The following is an 18,664-nucleotide window of genomic DNA, read 5'->3' as shown; positions in this document are numbered from 1 at the left end:
CCGTTGGGGGTACAGGACTCCAGCACACTGTGCTGAATTCTGCAGTAGATTTATGCTGGTGGTCTGCACCACGGTTGTTCCTTTTGCCATAACAACTTATACGGAGGGTGGGATCTAAGTACAGTGTGTCAAAGTCAAGGGTTCGAATTTGCTACAGGAATAGAATACCTATTGAACTCTCTGTTTAAATTATATAGCTAGGCTATCTTGCCACATTGAAGATGAATTCAGAAGAGGTCCTAAAAAATTAAAATTAGGAACATGTGTGGATATATGTTTAATTTTTTTTAATGTTTATTTATTTTTGAGAGAGAGAGAGAGAGAGAGCACAAGCAGGGGAGGAGCAGAGAGAGAGGGAGACACAGGATCCGAAGCAGGCTCCAGGCTCTGAGCTGTCAGCACAGAGCCCCATGTGGGGCTCAAACCCACGAACCGTGGGATCATGACCTGAGCCGAAGTTGGACGTCCAATTGACTGAGCCACCCAGGTGCTCCAATGTGCGTATATATGTTTAGATGTTTACTGTACATTTGCATAGCATCATGGGAATATAAGTGAAAGGCAGAATGGTTGCTAAAGAGTTAAAACACAGGGCTGACCCTGAAGAGTCAAAGCAACGTTGAGAAAGAAGAACAAAGCTGGAGGCACCATGTTTTCTGATTTCAAACTATACTACAAAACAGTGGTAATCAAAACAGTATGGTACTGGCACCCAAACAGGTGCATAGCTCAATGGAACAGAATGGAGGAGCTCAGAGGTAAACCCATGGCATATGGTCAATTAATGGATGACAGAGGAGGCCAGAATATATAATGGGGAAAAGACAGTCTCTTCAATAAATGGTGCTGGGAAAACTGGAGAGCTACATGCAAAAGAATGAAACTGGACCGCTTTCTTATATACAAAAATAATTCCAAATGGATTAAAGACTTCCATGTAAGACCTGAAACCATAGAACTCCTAGAAGGAAACACAGGCAGTAAGCTCTTGGACAGCAACCTTAGTAATGTATTTTTTTAAACGTATTTTCTTTTTTAAACATTTATTTATGCACGTATGTATTTTAAGTAGGCTTCGTGTCTAGTGAGGAGCCCAACGCAGGGCTTTGGGCCACGCTCACAACCCTGAGATCCAGACCTGAGGTCAAGAGCTGGACGCTCAACCTACTGAACCACCCAGGCGCCCTGACGGAGGCATTTATATGTGACTTTATGTTGACAAAGCTGAATAGAATTCTCTGGCCCGCTGTCACTGGGGTCACAGCTGCTGGGACCTTCTCTCCTGAGCCTTGTGCCTGAAGTCAGGGACAGGCTGGACTGGCCTTGGTTCAGCAGCCCCATATACTTCTCAGTGGGATGTGATCCCGCAGAGAAACCAGATCAGAAAGCAAAAGCACAGCAAAGTTGCAAAAGCAGCACCCCCACCCCCACCCCAGCCTTGTTTCAAGGTCATCTCAAGCTTGCCTCTTGCTCATGTGGGACATAACAGCATTGCACCAGCTGGACAGTGTGTGTTCCCCACGCTTCCAGAACCAGCAAGAGGACAGTCTGAACACCGCCTGGCATTTGCTAACAAAAGCTTGTACTGGTGGAGTACTTGCGTGTTGGTCCCCCACAGAAAAATGACGTGAGCCATAACCAAGAAAGTCGTTCTAGAAATGAGGAAGTAGATCTCAGGCTCCTTGTGGTTTCTCGTGAAAACTGCAGCAATGTGGGGCAGGGGTGAAAGGAAACCCTGATGGCACAAAAACAGACACTCAGATCAGTGGAACAGAACAGAAAACGGACCCACAAACATAAGGCCAACTAATCTTTGACAAAGCGGGAAAGAATATCCAATGGAATAAAGACAGTCTCTTCAGCAGGTGGTGCTGGGAAAACTGGACAGCAACAGGCAGAAAAATGAACCTGGACCACTTTCTTACACCAGACACAAAAATAAACTCAAAATGGATGAAAGACCTCAATGTAAGACAGGAAGCCATCAAAATCCTCAAGGAGAAAGCAGGCAAAAAACCTCTTTGATCTTGGCCGCAGCAACTTCTTACTCAACACGTCTCCAGAGGTAAGGGAAACAAAAGCAAAAATGAACTACTGGGACCTCATCAAAATAAAAAGCTTCTGCACAGCGAAGGAAACAATCAGCAAAACTAAAAGGCAACCGACAGAACGGGAGAAGATATTTGCAAATGACATAGCAGATAAAGGGTTAGTATCCCAAATCTATAAAGAACTTATCAAACTCAACACCCGAAAAAACAAATAATCCAGTGGAGAAATGGGCGAAATACATGAATAGACACTTCTCCAAGGAAGGCATCCAGATGGCCAACTGACACATGAAAAAATGCTCAACACCACTCACCATCAGGGAAATACAAATCAAAACCACGATAAGATACCACCTCACACCTGTCAGAATGGCTAAGATGAACAACTCAGGCAACAACAGATGTTGGCAAGGAGGTGGAGAGAGAGGATCTCTTTTGCACTTCTGATGGGAATGAAGTTGGTGCAGCCACCCTAGAAGGAGGTTCCTCAAAAAATTAAAAATAGAACTACCCTACTATGACCCAGCAATTGCACCATGAGGTATTTATCCAAGGGATACGGGTGCGCTGTTTCAAAGGGGCACATGCACCCCCATGTTTATAGCAGCACTATCAACAGTAGCCAAAGTACGGAAAGAGCCCAAATATTCATCGATGGATGAATGGATAAAGAAGATGTGGTATATATATATATACAATGGAGTATTACTCGGCAATCAAAAAGAATGAAAGCTTGCCATTTGCAACTACATGGATAGAGCTGGAGGGTATTATGCTGAGCGAAACTAGTCAGTCAGAGAAAGGCAAGTATCATATGACTTCACTCATATGAGGACTTCAAGAGACAAAACAGATGAACATAAGGGAAGGTAAACAAAAACAATATAAAAACAGGGAGGGGGACAAAACAGAAGAGACTCTTATATATGGGGAACAAACAGAGGGTTGCTGGAGGGGTTGTGGGAGGGGGGATGGGCTAAATGGGGAAGGGGCATTAAGGAATCTACTCCTGAAATCATTGTGGCACTAGATGCTAACTAATTTGGATGCAAATTAAAAAAATAAAATGAAAAAAATAGTAATAAAAAAAAAGGGAAACCTTGAAAAACAACGACGACAACAACAACAACAACAACAACAACAACAACCAGATGTGTGTGCTGTTTGCTCTTGTGTAGAGGAGGGAGATGAGCCTGATGGGGAAGATGCTTTATATCCCAATTTTTCTGAGCCTAGGATTTCTCCCAATGCTTCCCAGTACTTACACTAACCATGTTTGGGATGAAATCATGTTTCCTTGCGTGGCCCTGTGCTTTGCATTCTAGAATGTTTATCACTATGAGGGGCTCTACCCCCCACCCCCGCCAAGTACCAGCAGCTCACCCGCCATTGCTGCGATCCTGATGAATGTCTCCCATGGCTTTTCAAGTGCCCCTGGGAAGACAACTCTGGGATCCGAGATGAAGTTGGTTTGTTCTAACACGCTAAGACTAGCCCCAGCATGCCAACGCATTCCTACGTTCTGTTAATTTCTTTTCAAAAGGCAAGGGTGGCCTCTCTTCATACAGGGCTCCTTTAAAACATGTCATTTCAAATGGGTCCAAAGAAGATATCATCTGCATTGAGAAACGCAGGCAGAAACGTTGAAAAGATTTCAGTCGACCCTGAATAAAATGAAATCCTTCGGAGATATAACATGCTCTTTGATATCTGAAGGATGGCAAAAGAAAGAGATTTACAGAAATAAAATGGCTAATAGCAAAGGGTCTCTGTGACTCAGAAAATGGTTAGCAGTCACATGAGGCAAAAGTTCATTTTTTTCTATAAACCCCCCCCCCCCCCCCACAGACCCAAAATTCCGCCTAATAGCAATCTCTGCATCCAAACATTTACCCGCACACTCACTAACCTTTGGCCCTAAGAACTTTCCGGATTTATTAGATGTTGGCTTTAAGAAGAAATGACCTAAAAATACTGACTCTATGTACTTGCTCGCGGTTTCTTCTTTATCATTAATTTTTTTCCCTTTTTTTTTTTTTTTAAATGTGGACATTAAAACACTTTCTTTGTTTCAAACTAAATAGCTTTTAACTTCAAGTCAGTAGCCGGTATAAGGGAGCATTGAGTTACTCGAAAAATCCCAGTATGGTCAGCAAGGCATGTAACTACCACCTATTCCAGAAGCTGATGTGAAAAACGTACCATCAATGTTCACAGGAAAGAACAATCACCGTGGCTTCAAAGCCCAGCCGTCTTCGTGGTTTGCAAATAAACACAGCATTCTCAAATACTAATAGGCAAATAAGTTATGACAGCTCTCAGAGCAGAAAATAGAAGTCAGAGCGCATGGCGACTTCCACTGTGCCAGGAACCAGAGAATAGGAGGAAGTAGCTAAGCACAGCAGCGGGGTTTTCCCTGAGATGTAGACTTTACAAGAAGGGTTCAATTCCATTTGAGATATGGAAAGACAGAGTGTTTTTTTCCCATGAAAAGGGGAAACAGGAAAAGGCAGAAGTTGCTTGACCCATTACTATGTCGTGTCTGGAAAATGAAACCGATGGGGAAAATGATTAGGCACGAGTGCGTGACTTATTAAAAGGGACCTGCGTGAACGCTTCCCGGAAGCTCTGTTTTGGGGTCCACGCTCTTGAAGGCTCTACGTGGTCAACAAACATAGTGGGTTCCCGGGGTGGTGTTTTCTTTGGAACCCAAAGGGTCACAGAAAGATTCCCACCAGGCCGCAGCCACGCCGCCTCCAGAATCAAGGGGGCGATGGAGTCCCCAAGGGCCCAGGAGTGTCAGGAGCTTGAACCCAGGCGAGGGGGAGCCCCCAGCACACCCAAGAGAAAGGGGCATTTCGGTGGAGCCAAGAGGAGAGCTTTCAGGGGCAACCAGGCGGGCACTCAGGCCTACTGCTCTGTGCACGCCACACATCCCCCTCTCTGCTCACCCTTTACCCACTCCTGCCACGCGGGCAAAGAGCCCCTAGGAGACAGAGAATCTGGAAAAAATAGTCCCGACAGGAAAAGCAAAAAGGCCAAGAAAATGAGATAAATTAAGTGCCTTGCCCACTGCAATGGATTGAACTGTGTCCTCCCCAAATTCGTATGTTGAAGCTCAAACTCCCATTGTGGTGGTCTTAGGAGGTGGGGCCTTTGGGACCTAATTAGACGTCTAGACGAGGTCATGAGGATGGGGCCCCCAAGATGGGATTGGTGTCCTCACAAGGAGAGAAAGGGAGGCCAGGCCTCACTCTCTCTGCCACGTGAGGACACAGCAAGAAGGCAGTCGTCTTCGGGATGCCTGGGTGGCTCAGTCGGTTGAGCACTGAACTTCAGCTCAGGTCATGATCTTGGCAGTTCGTGAGTTCAAGCCCCGCGTCGGGCTCTGTGCTGACAGCTCGGAGCCTGGAGCCCGCTTCGGATTCTGTGTCTCCCTCTCTCTCTGCCCTCCCTCGTTCACGCTCTGTCTCTCTGTCTCTCTCAAAAATAAATAAAGCTTAAAAAAATTTAAATTGGGAAGGTAGAGTTTTCAAAAGGGTACACACGATTAAAAAAAATGTCAAGTCAGTTCGTGCTCGGGATTTTAAATTCTCTGCAATATCGAAATTTTCCAAATATGAGTATGCTACTTTTAAAAACAGCCTTATTTGAGATGTAATTTAAAAATCATTATACTACCTTGAAAATCTCTGCCTTTAACTATATCGTTATACACCGGTATTTTGCTTAACATTGTAAGAAATACTGTATAACTGAAAAATACTGTTCACGATAATTTCAAAAGCGATTTTTTTTTTTACAGTCTGTTTTATTTATTTTGAGAGAGACAGAGACAGTGCGAGTGGGGGAGGGGCAGGGAGAGAGGAAGAGACAGAGAATCCCCAGCAGCCTCTGCACTGGCAGCACAGAGCCCCCTGCGGGGCTCAAACCCACGACACCGTGAGATCATGACCTGAGCCGAAACCAAGAGCTGGACCCTTAACCGAATGAGCCACCCAGGCACCCCTCAAAAGCGATTATTAACCTCTGTATCTATCCATGAATCTGGTCTGTCTGGTTCAAAATGCGCCGGCCAGAAGAACGTTGAATTCTGTTTGAATGCCGCCTAGATAACACGTTATTTCTCCTAAGTCACATTGCAAATCCAAGTAACAGGGTATTAAGCAATTACAGAGAAATGCACGCTTTTCCCGTCTGCACTTACTTTGTGTGTTTCTTTCTTATTTTGTGTAGTTTGGATGATTTTGCTAAATTGCACTGCCAGCTGGCTTGTTGCTGTCCGTCACCCAGAAGGAGTTGGGAGATTTCGTTTGCTGCATGCTGAGATGTGACCAAGCAGTCATGTCTGAAGCTCTCTTTCGTCTGCCTTCTGTTCCTCCTGCTCTCTGCGGTCTCCATCCTCCGTGAAGAGAGGAGGCTGCCTGTCCCTGGCCAGTGACTGAGGTGCTCTGCTGGGCACGCTGTGGGGGGGGCTCAGGGCACTCTGACCCATGCTGGCAGTGACCCTGGAAGGCACTGGGCAGAAGAAGGCAGCCAGCCAGGGGCCGTGGTTGTGGCAGCCTGCATGCAAGAAGATGAAATCTGCCACGAAGGCACTTTCTAGGAGAGCCTGTGACTTTCTGGAATGTTGTTGTTAGTTCTTTCGAGCGGTGTTCACTTGCTAGCCCGGTGGCGGTTCAGGTGACGCTCTAATTTGCTTTCGAGTTGCGAAATGGGTCTGCTAGATGATTCGCCGTGGTTGTTCAAAATCGGCATTAGTGGCGGCCGCCTAACCAAAAGACACCAAAGTGACAATTTATGGAGGTAAGCTTGGAAGATTAACACTCACAGCCAGGGTGGTGCTGGCACCCCTCGAGTCCGGGTTAACACGGGGCTGCACGATACCTGCCTCGTTTCCACCATCCGCAAAGCAAACAGGGTTTAACTCCACTGGTGGCATCTACCCCAGCAGAGCTTCCCTAAAGGACTGCACTGGGAGCCCAAGGGAGGGGGACTGGCAGGAGGGCCACAGCCTCCGTGGCTGACCTTCCGAAATGCTGCCATGTGCGGGCTGCCGTTGTCATTCATTCGTTCATTCGCTCATTCATCCACTCATTGGCCATCTACTACAGGCCCGGCATGGGCTCTGCCAGGTGCTGGGGCCCAGAACAGACTCCACCAGGGTTCCTTGAGGTGCCGATCGGCCCGCAGACTGAGCCCAGGAGCTACTGAACGCAGAATCCGTGTGTGATCCTGATGCCCCTCCCCCAGGTGCTCCTGCCTGGTGGTGGGCAGCGTGGGGACGAGCAAGTCAGAATAGAGGAAGCACAACCAAGACTCCTCGTAAGTGGCCAAGGTCCACCCTGTTCTCTGCAAAACACCTGGGCCTGTTTCTACAGAAATCTTCTCATCTCCAGTGGGTTACACTATCGCTTCGAGAATTATGTTGCTGTTGTTGCACTTCTTTTGAAGAAATTTTTTTTTAACGTTTATTTATTTTTGAGACAGAGAGAGACAGAGCATGAACGGGGGAGGGGCAGAGAGAGAGGGAGACACAGCATCGGAAGCAGGCTCCAGGCTCTGAGCCGTCAGCCCAGAGCCGGACGCGGGGCTCGAACTCACGGACCGTGAGATCGTGACCTGAGCCGAGGTCGGACGCTTCGCCGACTGAGCCACCCAGGCGCCCCTGTTGTTGCGATTCTTAACTTCTGTGCTAGGATTCCAGACCTGCCCCCACAGTGGAAAGACCGCTGGGGGAAAGCCGCCTTCTCCAAGCCAGGGAGAGAGAGGCCTCAGAAAAAACCCATCCCTGCTGACACCTTGGACTTGGACTGCCAGCCTCCTGAACCGTGAGAGCATAAATGTCTGCTGTTTAAGTCCCCCTCCCCACCCCACAGGAACCTAATACAACCTCTACTTTAAGAGTATGTGACAATATACAATGCGCCCATCCTGAACTACCACTCCTATGTCAATATCCTCACATAAGGACTCTGCAGAGCACAGGTTTCCTGCCTATGGTCTGTCTTAACATCTTCAGGGAGAACTTTCTGGAAGAAAATGATCAGATAGGAATGTAACGACAGCCCCAGTCCACCACTGGAAGGCACACCCGGCTGTCTCTGGAGAAGTTTGGTGGTGTGGGCAGAGCTTTATGGTGCATCTGATGGGATTCGCCTCCTGCCATCATCCAGCACCAGGCTGTAAGTCTGTCCTTCAGGGATGCAAAACCACACAACTCTGATGTTGATAAAGTAAGACCAGCAATTCTGATAGTGATTAAACTCACCTTTTCAAATGCCGCCTTCTTGGCAACCATTTGGAATGGGGACTTTGTTTTTTTCCCCCTAAACAAAGACCCAAAGAAAACAGTGGAAAGGCTTTCAGAGGCACCCATTACACTCAGGGAAACCATCAAGGATATACACACATGCCAGTGGTGACTATTTTTACTCTTACATTCTGAACACTGTTTCTTTTCAAACAGAGTTTATGAAAGGTCAGCCCGGCTGCCTTCTAACCGGAAAAGTCACAGAAATGTACCCGTCCAGAAAATATCTACACCAGTTTCTTCCTTGGAAAAAATAATGACAAATCCTGAATCATATTTCCTAGGATCTTAAAATAATGAGGTCGGTTTGCCGGTTTATTTGTAAATTCCATGGTACTAAAATAACCAGTTAAAGATTTAACCTACTTCCACTGGGGCAATTAGGGGGAAAAGGCAGCGGAAATCAGCCCTGTCACTTTGGCTTAAGGATTCTTCAGGCTGGTCCAAACGCATATTCTGATGATGGGTGGTTCTTAATCACAGCAACAGCTCAAATTTCTGGGCTGGGATACTCCCCTTGTGAATGTTCTTTCTTGATTCTTTCTTTAAATCAGCCTTAAGGAATTCATAAATCTCTTAGACCTTCTTTCCCAGAACATCTAGCACCGCCCCCTTGGTCCGTGAAGTTGAAGTCCCCTTTATACAGCAAGTGGCCAGGACGGCCTGGATTCTCACAGGGTGGCCCTGAGCCAGCAGCACTGGCATCACCTGTGAGCTTGTGAGAAAGGCAGAACGGCCGGGCCCCGCCTGAGATCTACCGAAGCACAGTCTGCATTTTAACAAGGCACCCAGGTCACCTATGCACGCTATCTGGCAGCTCATAAACAAGAGATGTCGAGTTTGCACGGTTCTGGAGGTTGGAAAGCCCAAGGTCAAGACACTAGCTGATCTGGTGTCTGGTGGGGTGCCCTTCCTGGTTCGCAGAAGGCTATCTCCTTGCTGTGTCATCACGCGGTAGAAGGGGAGAGGGAGTTCTCTGGGGTCTCTCTGGTAAGGGCACTAATTTCATCCGTGGGGGCTCTGCCCTCATAACTTAATCACCCCCAAAGGCCCTGCCTCCGGTACCATCACCTTGGGAGGCTAGGATTTCAACACTTGAGTTTCCAGTGTGGGGGGACCCAAACATTCCATCCATGGCACGCAGTAAGGTGTGAGAGGCACTGGTCCAGGGTTGTGGGGGGGGGGGGGGGGAGGGGGAGGAAGATTTGCCAATTACCATCTGATCGCTAAGTGCTACCATGTGACAAGCACGTTCAACTGTCCTCGGATAACTTGTGGACCAATAATTCTCCAGGGGAATCTTGCCAGATTGCCACAAATGCCAAACAAGGCAAACCTGGTTTACAGGATTCTTCCAGAGAAATGTTTACCGGGTTGCCAAGGACATCAGAGTCAACTAGAATTTCGTCGATGTTGAATGGGGAGTGTGAACGCTCACAGATAGGTTCCACTCTTATTGAATTCTCCCATTAGATACACTGGTAAATAAATAAATAAATAAATAAATAAATAAATAAATAAATAAAATATATATATATATATATTTATAGGCGTCTGGGTGGCTCAGTAAGTACAGCGTCCGACTCTTGATTTCAGCTCAGGTCGTGATCCCAGGGTCCAGGATCGAGCCCTGCACTGGGCTCCATGCTGAGCATGAAGGCTGCTTAAGATTCTCTCTCTCTCCCTCTGCCCCTCTCCCTGCCTTGCACTCTCTCTCTACATATATATTATATATATTATATATATATAATATATATGTAGATAGATAGATAATATATATATTAGATAGATATATTAGATATATCATATATATTATATATATCTAATATATCTAATATATATATTACATATATCTAATATATCTAATATATATATTACATATATCTAATATATATCTAATATATATATTATATATATATATCTAATACATATATATATATATATATATATATATACATAATATATATATTTCCCAAGCTATAATGATTGAATGCCATGTGTACTTATCAAGCAGTCAAGCATAGGAGGCAGGAAAGAGGTGATGTGATTACGTGACTCGTATTCCGGAAAAAACAACAACCTTATTTCCCTCCCCGTACAGTTTTAATAGGTGACTATATATGTTCAGCATTTTCCTCTAATGATATAGTTTTCCAGACCTTACATGACTCAAACTTTCAATCCACTGCATTTCCATAAGTTTTTCTTCTCTCCTTAACAGGACGACAGGAGTCTGGAACACGCTGCCTTATTCTGAATTTCCGAGTGCCTTTCTACACACGCACGACGCAGGGAGGAAGACCTCTGCTGGAGACCACAAAGGGCATGGTTGTATGAGCCTGCAAGACCTGAGGTTCCAGAGAAAGTATTAGAAAACGAAAGAAAGAGACGGATTCCTCCCTTTGTAATGTGACTCTGTCAAGGCCAACTGCTTTCTCAACTTGACAGGGCTGTGGGGGCGAATGTCCTTGTCTCCACCGGAGTGGGGATGGGTGGAAATCCCCACCAGTCCCTACAGCTGACTGTAGGGACAGCCAGCTACTGGAAGGAATATAGCACTTTCCAGTTTTATCTCGAAAAATATGATTAAAAAAAAAAAAAAGACTCCAGGTGCCTCGGAGCCTTAGGCCACATGATTTACAGCACAAAAAATCATGGAAAGTCGCACCGCTTCCTGATAGCGCACGGCTCATGCTGGCCACTGAAGCCCTTCTTCTGACTAATTCATTCCATGCTGTAGTTTTCCATGTCTGACTCATAACCATATCCTACTTTTCTCATTTCCTGAAGTGATTCGGATGAAGGTTATTCCACATAAAAAGTGGAATGATCTATAAAACCCAGAAACCTATGCAGAATTTTGAAGTCTTGACTGTAGGTCCTGAATAAGCTTTTGGCCATAAATTCATAAGATGGGCCCGTGTTTCTGGGTCCTAAAGGGCGTCATGTACTCCAGTAGAAGAGCCTGGAGCACGATGCCGGGCTCGTGAGCAAAACTCACTGAATTCCGCTCCAGAATCAGATCTACTTGTGACGGAACAAAGAAGCTATAAAGCAAAAATCTTTTCAGAACCAAAGGGAGGTCTGCATTTAGGAAGGATGATTAGGATACAAAGAGGAGTAGAACCAGTGGAGATGTACCTCTCTATGAGAAGGTGCACCATTAGGCTTTACTTAAAAGGGTATTTCAATATTTAACCACCGACTTTTTTTTTTACAGTATTACCAAAAGGAATATGGAGTATTTTAAATTGCCTTGACTTGCTTGTGCTTTAAGGGGGATAAATGACTTAAAATCACTGTGTTCTCTTAAAAAAAAATTCTCGGGGCGGGGGGGGCCTGGGTGGCTCAGTTGGTTAAATGTCTGACTCTTGATTTTGGCTCAGGTGATGATCTCACTCACGGTTGGTGAGATGGAGCCCTGAGTCAGGCTCTGTGCTGACAGTGTGGAGTCTGCTTGAGATTTTCTCTTTTCCTTTCTCTCTATCTCTCTCTCTCTCTGCCCTCCTCCCCCACTCATGCTCTCTCTCTCCAACAAATAAACATTAAAAAAAATCTTGGGGACGCCCGGATGGCTCAGTTGGTGGAGAGTCCTACTTTGGCTCAGGTCATGATCTCATAGTCTGTGAGTTCAAGCCCCGCATCGGGCTCTGTGCTGACAGCTCAGAGCCGGGAGCCTGCTTCAGATTCTGTGTCTCCCTCTCTCTCTGCCCCTCCCCTGCTCACACTCTGTCTCTCACTCTCTCTCTCAATAATAAATAAACACTGAAACAAACAAAAAGAAAGCACTTTAGTCTTTTTTTTTTTTTTTAAAGAAAAGAGTCCTTATCTCTTTGAGATGCATACAGCTGAAGTGATATGATACCTGGAAGTGTGTTTAAAATTACCCCATGGAGTGAGGATGGGAAGGGGGGTTCCGTGTGTTGACGATTGTTGAAACTGGGTGATGAGTTGAGCGCATGGGATACATTGGCTCATCTCTACTTTCGCACACATTTGAAAAACTACATAGACGACAAATTCTTTTTAAAGAGTTCGAAGACAAAAAAAAAGGTAAAGAGCTGGTAAGTGACTTAAAACAAAGTCAGCACTCCGTACAAATTCTACACAGACATGTGTAAGATGGTCTTCATAATAAAATGTATAAATTCACACGAGGTGAAAATACGTAATTTAATTTTTAACAGTTTTTCTTTTTTTTTTTTTTTTTAATTTTTTTTCAACGTTTTTTATTTATTTTTGGGACAGAGAGAGACAGAGCATGAACGGGGGAGGGACAGAGAGAGAGGGAGACACAGAATCAGAAACAGGCTCCAGGCTCCGAGCCATCAGCCCAGAGCCCGACGCGGGGCTCGAACTCACGGACCGCGAGATCGTGACCTGGCTGAAGTTGGACGCTTAACCGACTGCGCCACCCAGGCGCCCCTTAACAGTTTTTCAAGAGAGTGAGGTCTCTGATGAAAAATTGCATCCTTTGGCGCTAAAAGTACACAACAGAATTCTCTTGGATTTGGTTTCCTTTTGCAATGACTGGCAATACAGTCAGCAGGGAAAATATTGAGAACACGTTTCCAAATGCTGGAAAACAGGAGCAGAGAAACACCTCAGCTCACCTTTTGGAGGAGGACCAAGTAATATGGACCTTTTTGTTTCCTGCTGTGTAACAGACCTGTGTCAGGTCAGTCACGTGACCTGAGTGGTCTCAGGGCCACGTTCAGAAGGATGCTTTTACTGCACTGCTGATGAGACATTTGGATACTTTGTGAGTGTTTCCTTTTTAAAAACGTTTATTTATTTATTTTGAGAGAGAGGGAGAGAAGGAGAGAGAGAGAGAATTCCAAGTAAGTTCTGCTGCAACTCTTTGTGCAGAGCCTGATGCTGGGCTCGATTTCACCAACCGTGAGACCGTGACCTGAGCCGAAATCAAGAGTCGGAGGCTTTTCCAACTGAGCCCCCCAGGCGCCCCCACTTTATGGTACTCTAATTTGAAGCTGTGAAACCCACACCAGAGTCATCGAAAGGCAATGCCCATTCGCCCAGACCCTTGGTGCACACACGGCTCATTCCTGGAGCCCGTTTGGGATGCAGCAGCCCCTGACTCGTGCAACAATCCGACCAGGTGTGGCTTGTTTCACCCGTGGATGTCTTTTTTTCACCCATGGAAAGGCTGACGCAGATCATGTGAAGGTTCAAGTCAAGGGAGTGACTCAAGAGGAAGGCCAGAAATCAAACCCGACCCGAACACCACGAAATCCCGGCGTCCCACTTCAACCATCACAACGCACTCTTCCCAGGCCGGGGGGTGCAGGGGGAAGCCGCGAGGCTGAAGGACATGTTAACATGCATGTTAGCCAGTACAGGTGGTGGGTCTTCAAATTTCCAGATAATTCTAAAAAATAACGAACACTAACTCAACGTTAGCATTTAACGGTACCTAAAAGATGAGGAAGGTGGTGTCCATCTGTCACCGGCAGTGACGTTGAAAGACTTAGCAAATAACGACGGTGACGATGGCGAAGGCGATGGCAACAGTAGCCGTCGTGAACTTGACAGCTCCCTGTCTCCCGGGTTCCAAGGCAGGTACTCTGCAGGCACCGACCTACTCCGTGAGAGAGGCACCGTTCCTCTCTCATGGATGAGGAACTAAGGCTGTGCCTCGTGCTGCATTCTCTCGGATGTTTGACTCAGAATCAGAATCTGAAGAAAGGCGACAATGAAATTGTACCCAGGCTAACGCAAATTCTTAAAATAGTGAAGAACGATCTATCATAGCCAGTGGAAAACCATGTTGACAGTTCAAGCTGTCAAGGAGGTGCCTGTGGTCTCATGTACTACTGGTGGGAAAAAAGCACAGTTCTTTTCTTTTCTTTTTTTATTTTAGAGAGAGAAAGGATCTGAAGCAGGCTCCGTGCTCAGCACGGAGCTGGATGTGGGGCTCGATCCCACAACCCTAAGACCACGACCTGAGCTGAAATCGAGAGTCGGATGCTTAACTGACTGAGCCACCCAGGCGCCCCCAGACTGTCCATTTTACACACTGATCTCAAAATGATTAAATATTAAGCTTTCGACCATTGTTATATATTCCCTTCTCTACAGAAAACTTGGCTGTCTAAAGATTTTTGAATAGCAGAGGTTTTACTCTGGCTTTCCAAAGAGGCATGGCGTCTTAGAAGGGATGCTGGTCCAGGAGGTGGGTTTGGTTTCTAGCCCCAGCTTTGGCAAAAACAAGCTGAGCTGCACTGGGCAGAACATTCCATCTCCCCGGATCACGGTCTCATGTGTTGCAAAGTCAATGGGTAAAGGATCCTTCAGCCCCAGCGCTCTGAATCCAGAGCATCTAAAAGGACAATGGCAGAGATGGCAAAGATTACAATCCTGAATAATATGATTCAGCTTATATAATGGAACCAAGTGCGGGAAAGCAGGCAGAGATAGTAACACTCAAGTGTATTAAATTCTATGCTAATGGAGCGCTATAAAAACATTTTACCTGGACACTAAAAACAGGCTTCCAAGTAATCATAATAATAAAAAAACCCATAAATTGCTGTCAACCCAGCTGCATGAAACTCCCATCGGAGTCACTGGAAATTGTGAGAAGGCATAGATGAATAAATGTAGCCTACTTATTCCAGGAATCGTTGGAAAATTCAGAACAAGGCCAGGATTGGGAAAAAAATAAAAGAAACTTGTCTGACAAATTAAGTAGCGTCAGGAAGTTTTATACAGGCTGTTTGATTCACACAGCACAGGATTCTTTCTGTAAGAACTTTCATTAAAGCCTGTTTGTTCTGGATAAAGACCGATATGCTCACAAATGAGTTCAGACAAGCACAAGCTCCGTGAGGAATCCTATTATGTAGGTGTTTCTGTAAATTTCACAGGCAAAGCAAGAAGATAAAGGGCTTGTTTGTGAGGTGCACAAATGTCCTGCTGGTAATGGGCTAATCAGCCTAATGCTTTAAATGCCACGCTCTCAAACGTCCCCTTGTTCCAGCGGATTAAGTCCTTCCAAATACACGGAACTGGGTCCCACAGAAGGTCCTGATGTTCCTGAGAACGTGGCTCAGGTATTTCCAGTTTATTACGCCGGCTCTGACATAATGATCCTAAGTTACACTCAAACTATGCTTTGCAGTCTACAAGGTCTTTTCAAACGCATGAACTCATTTGAGTTTCCCGAAACCGGTGGAGAGGACGAAGGGAAGGCATTCTTATCTTTACCTTCGCAGAAATGAGAGGCTCGGGGAGCTCAGATTACTCGCCCAAGGTCGTGCAGCTCACAACTGGCGGAGTCTACATGCACTTGCGTGCCCTCTCACTGTGACCCAAGACGGCTGTACCCAAATACGCCTTCCTGTAAATCCCCGAGATAGTACCGAAAAAGGGACGACGGTTTGGGTACGTGGACCGGCCCTCAGATTACAGTGGTGAGTCAGCAAACACTACTTAACAGGAACTTTGGTGAGCTCATTTAGGTCTCGGGCTCTGACCCGACATAGGGATAGGATCGCTAAAAAAAAAATCCCCCCCCCCCCCCGAATGTATCTTTTAATGCAAGAAGTCAGATGCTAGGTATTTTTGAGCACTCTGATACAAACCTAGAATCTGCTTAAGTGAGGAATAGAGGTTGCACGATTTATGACTAACAAGCAAGCATGAGGCTTTAGTCTGAGCGTGTGGCTGACCAAAGGCATATATTGGCACAGACACCGGCCTCCACGAAGATGCTAGTGAGGAAGAACACACATAGGAAAGGATGCAAGTACCTGTGAGACGGCGAATTTTATTTTATTTTTTAAAGTTTATGTATTTATTTTGAGAGAGAGCACACAGGAGGGGCAGAAAGAGAGGGAGAGAGACCGAATCCCAAGCAGGCTCCACGCTGTCAGTGCAGAGCCCTAATGTGGGGCTCGAACTCAGAAACTGGGAGATCGTGGCCTGAGCGGAAATCAAAAGACTCGGGCCACCTAACGGACTGAGCCACCCAGGTGCCCTGAAGGCAAATGTTAAAACTCCTTCTGCGAACTGTTCCACATAAAGATACCAACCTCAACATCTGTAAGAATTTAAAAGCAGGATCTTCCTTTATCATTTCCCCATATTCTACACTTAGAACAAACAGGGAATAGGGAATATGAGGGGAAAATGAGGAAGAAGAACAGAAGCGAACGATGAATATGCAGACTGATCTTCAGCTCAAGGTTGTTGACTTTTGTGGGACCTCCATTTACTGGAAAACCTCGTTGTAAGAGGATTGCTGTAAAGTTGTAAACGATGAAAGCAGGGTTTTATAATGGAAACTATTTTGCAATTCTCTAATAATTTTAATACTTAATATAATAGCTTAAGATGTACCAGAAGAACATTTGGTTGAAGTGGCAACAACAACAAAAAAATAGTGTGTTAAAAATAGGAACTATTGACACGATTTCACAAAGACATCAGAAGAACGTTACGTCTGTTGGGGAAACGCTGTGAGTGCCTGGGGGGGACGTCAATGGAGAATTAGTGGCGAAATAAAAGAATAAATAAGAGTAATGTCCGGCAAAGCGGTATATACCCCACTTTTCGGAAGTTCGCGTTCCGGCCCTCTGCTTTTACCAAAGACCTATGTAGTACCTGCTTTCTCTTAACCACAAGAAATTGAACAGGACTTTCACTTCTATGAAAGAAGGCAAAAAGCTACGAGAGCATTCAGCATTGGTTTTGCAGCAAGTCACATAGAGGCGGCGCGCGCCCTGAGCGACCAGAGTGACGCCCCCAAGCGCCTTCCCCAGGAACTACACCCAGCATCTTCGCGATTGGTCCCTGGAGCACTGAGCTTGCCTCTCGGTGCTCTATCTTGATTGATTTTGCGCATCCTTTATTTAGCAAGATACGTCCTAAGAAAAGAAAATGCAAAGACAGTGGAGTTTTGGGGGTGTCTGGAAACGCCCGAAACTTTTCCATACAAATGCTAATTGCTTCTTTGCTTTACGCCACTTCAGCTTACGAAAGGTTTCACAGGGACACGCCACGTTCAGAGAGTGGGGGAACCTGTCCTTACAAACTAATGCTGTGTTGAGATCGCGATCAGTGTAAATACAGGATAAAAGTTCCCAATCTCTGCCCTTTTCTCCAGCACCAAGAAACTCTTCTTGACAAGTGGGTTATTTTAAAACTTTTATTTTTAGTACAAAGAAAAATAATCCCCCAAGTATATCTGTAAGCCTGGTTGGACTGTTTGCAATGTCAGAAATAGTGATCTGCCCTCATACCCTGTTTATTTTAAATAGCATTCGAATGCTCCGTAGGTGAACAAAAATACATTTGAATAGTTTTATCTTCCTCCAAGAGTGAAAAAATATTGTCGTTGGTTTCACTCGGCTGGTTGAACGCTTGAAAGCACAATGGCAAAGGGCAAGCACTTTCTGGAGAATGGTTACCTCTTTCTGGATTATTTCACATGGAAATTAGTTACCTGAGTAATCTGTTTACGAAAGGAAGAGAAGCTAATATACAGTGTCAATGCCAAGAAAATCTGAATTCTAACGCCAAAATATCGTCAATAATGGCCCCGTTGGGGGGGGGGGGGTGGTGCACAATAGTCCTACTGTTCTGAAGAGTTGACCCATTTTCCACAGGCACTGAGGATTCGGGTTCTGGGCTCCTGAAAAGGCCCAAGATGCTATCGTTTCCAATTCAGGAATCTGCCCAGAAAATTCCAGGCTGCGCTGCACTCAAGTACATCTTCTCTAACGTGAGCACGTTAGCTGACGTGGAGCACTCCCAGATCAGCCTCGTATTTTCTGGGAGGTCACGCAGAAGAAGCACTTCAAGGAAATCTGACGGAACGCTCGGTGAATTCCATAATGAAAGCACATAAAAACAATCATCTTCCCCCGGTGTCCCTCAGGGGTAATTTCTTAAGGTTCCATTTTGGCTAAGAATCAATAAAGGCTTCATGGAGCACTGATGTACTCGGCAGTGACATCAGTTTGGGTACCTTCTTATGCTCCTGGAAAATAAAATTACTCTCTATTTTATAATTTCCCCCAAGGGTTTGCTTTATTATGTCATCACTGATTGCATACCTACTACGTGCCAGGCGTTCCTAAGAAAGTGTCTTTCTCGCGGGGGGGGGGGCAGACCCACAGTGGCACACGGAATCACGGGACAAATGCCCTGGGGAGGCACCTGCAAAGGGCCACAGGACCATACAGGGGGAAGACTGGGGGAGGGAGGGCTGGTCTCGTCTACCTGAAACGTCTAGCACGCTCACAAAAGCACGCTTTTACACAACAACTTAACACAA

General features: G+C 45.7%; 1 protein-coding gene across 2 annotated transcripts in view; it reads right to left on the bottom strand.

The window, feature by feature from the left end:
* The window catches only part of RCAN1 (regulator of calcineurin 1), a 99,483-nt gene that overhangs the window by 26,943 nt on the left and 53,876 nt on the right, over positions 1 to 18,664 (bottom strand). The window contains exon 1 of one of the 2 annotated variants that reach the window (XM_060640449.2): positions 4,254 to 4,274. The exons of the other annotated variant lie outside the window; for it this stretch is intronic. Coding sequence (XP_060496432.1) covers positions 4,254 to 4,256 — 3 coding nt within the window. The 5' untranslated portion in view covers positions 4,257 to 4,274. Of the gene's footprint in view, positions 1 to 4,253; positions 4,275 to 18,664 lie in introns of those variants that run through there. 2 annotated transcript variants of the gene reach the window in all.

This window comes from Panthera onca, chromosome C2 (genome assembly GCF_046562875.1).
Source record: "Panthera onca isolate mPanOnc1 chromosome C2, mPanOnc1 haplotype 2, whole genome shotgun sequence".
NCBI classification, from domain to species: Eukaryota; Metazoa; Chordata; class Mammalia; order Carnivora; family Felidae; genus Panthera; species Panthera onca.
Note: the sequence above shows the minus strand (reverse complement) of the source record. Positions and strands in the feature narration are given on the sequence as shown.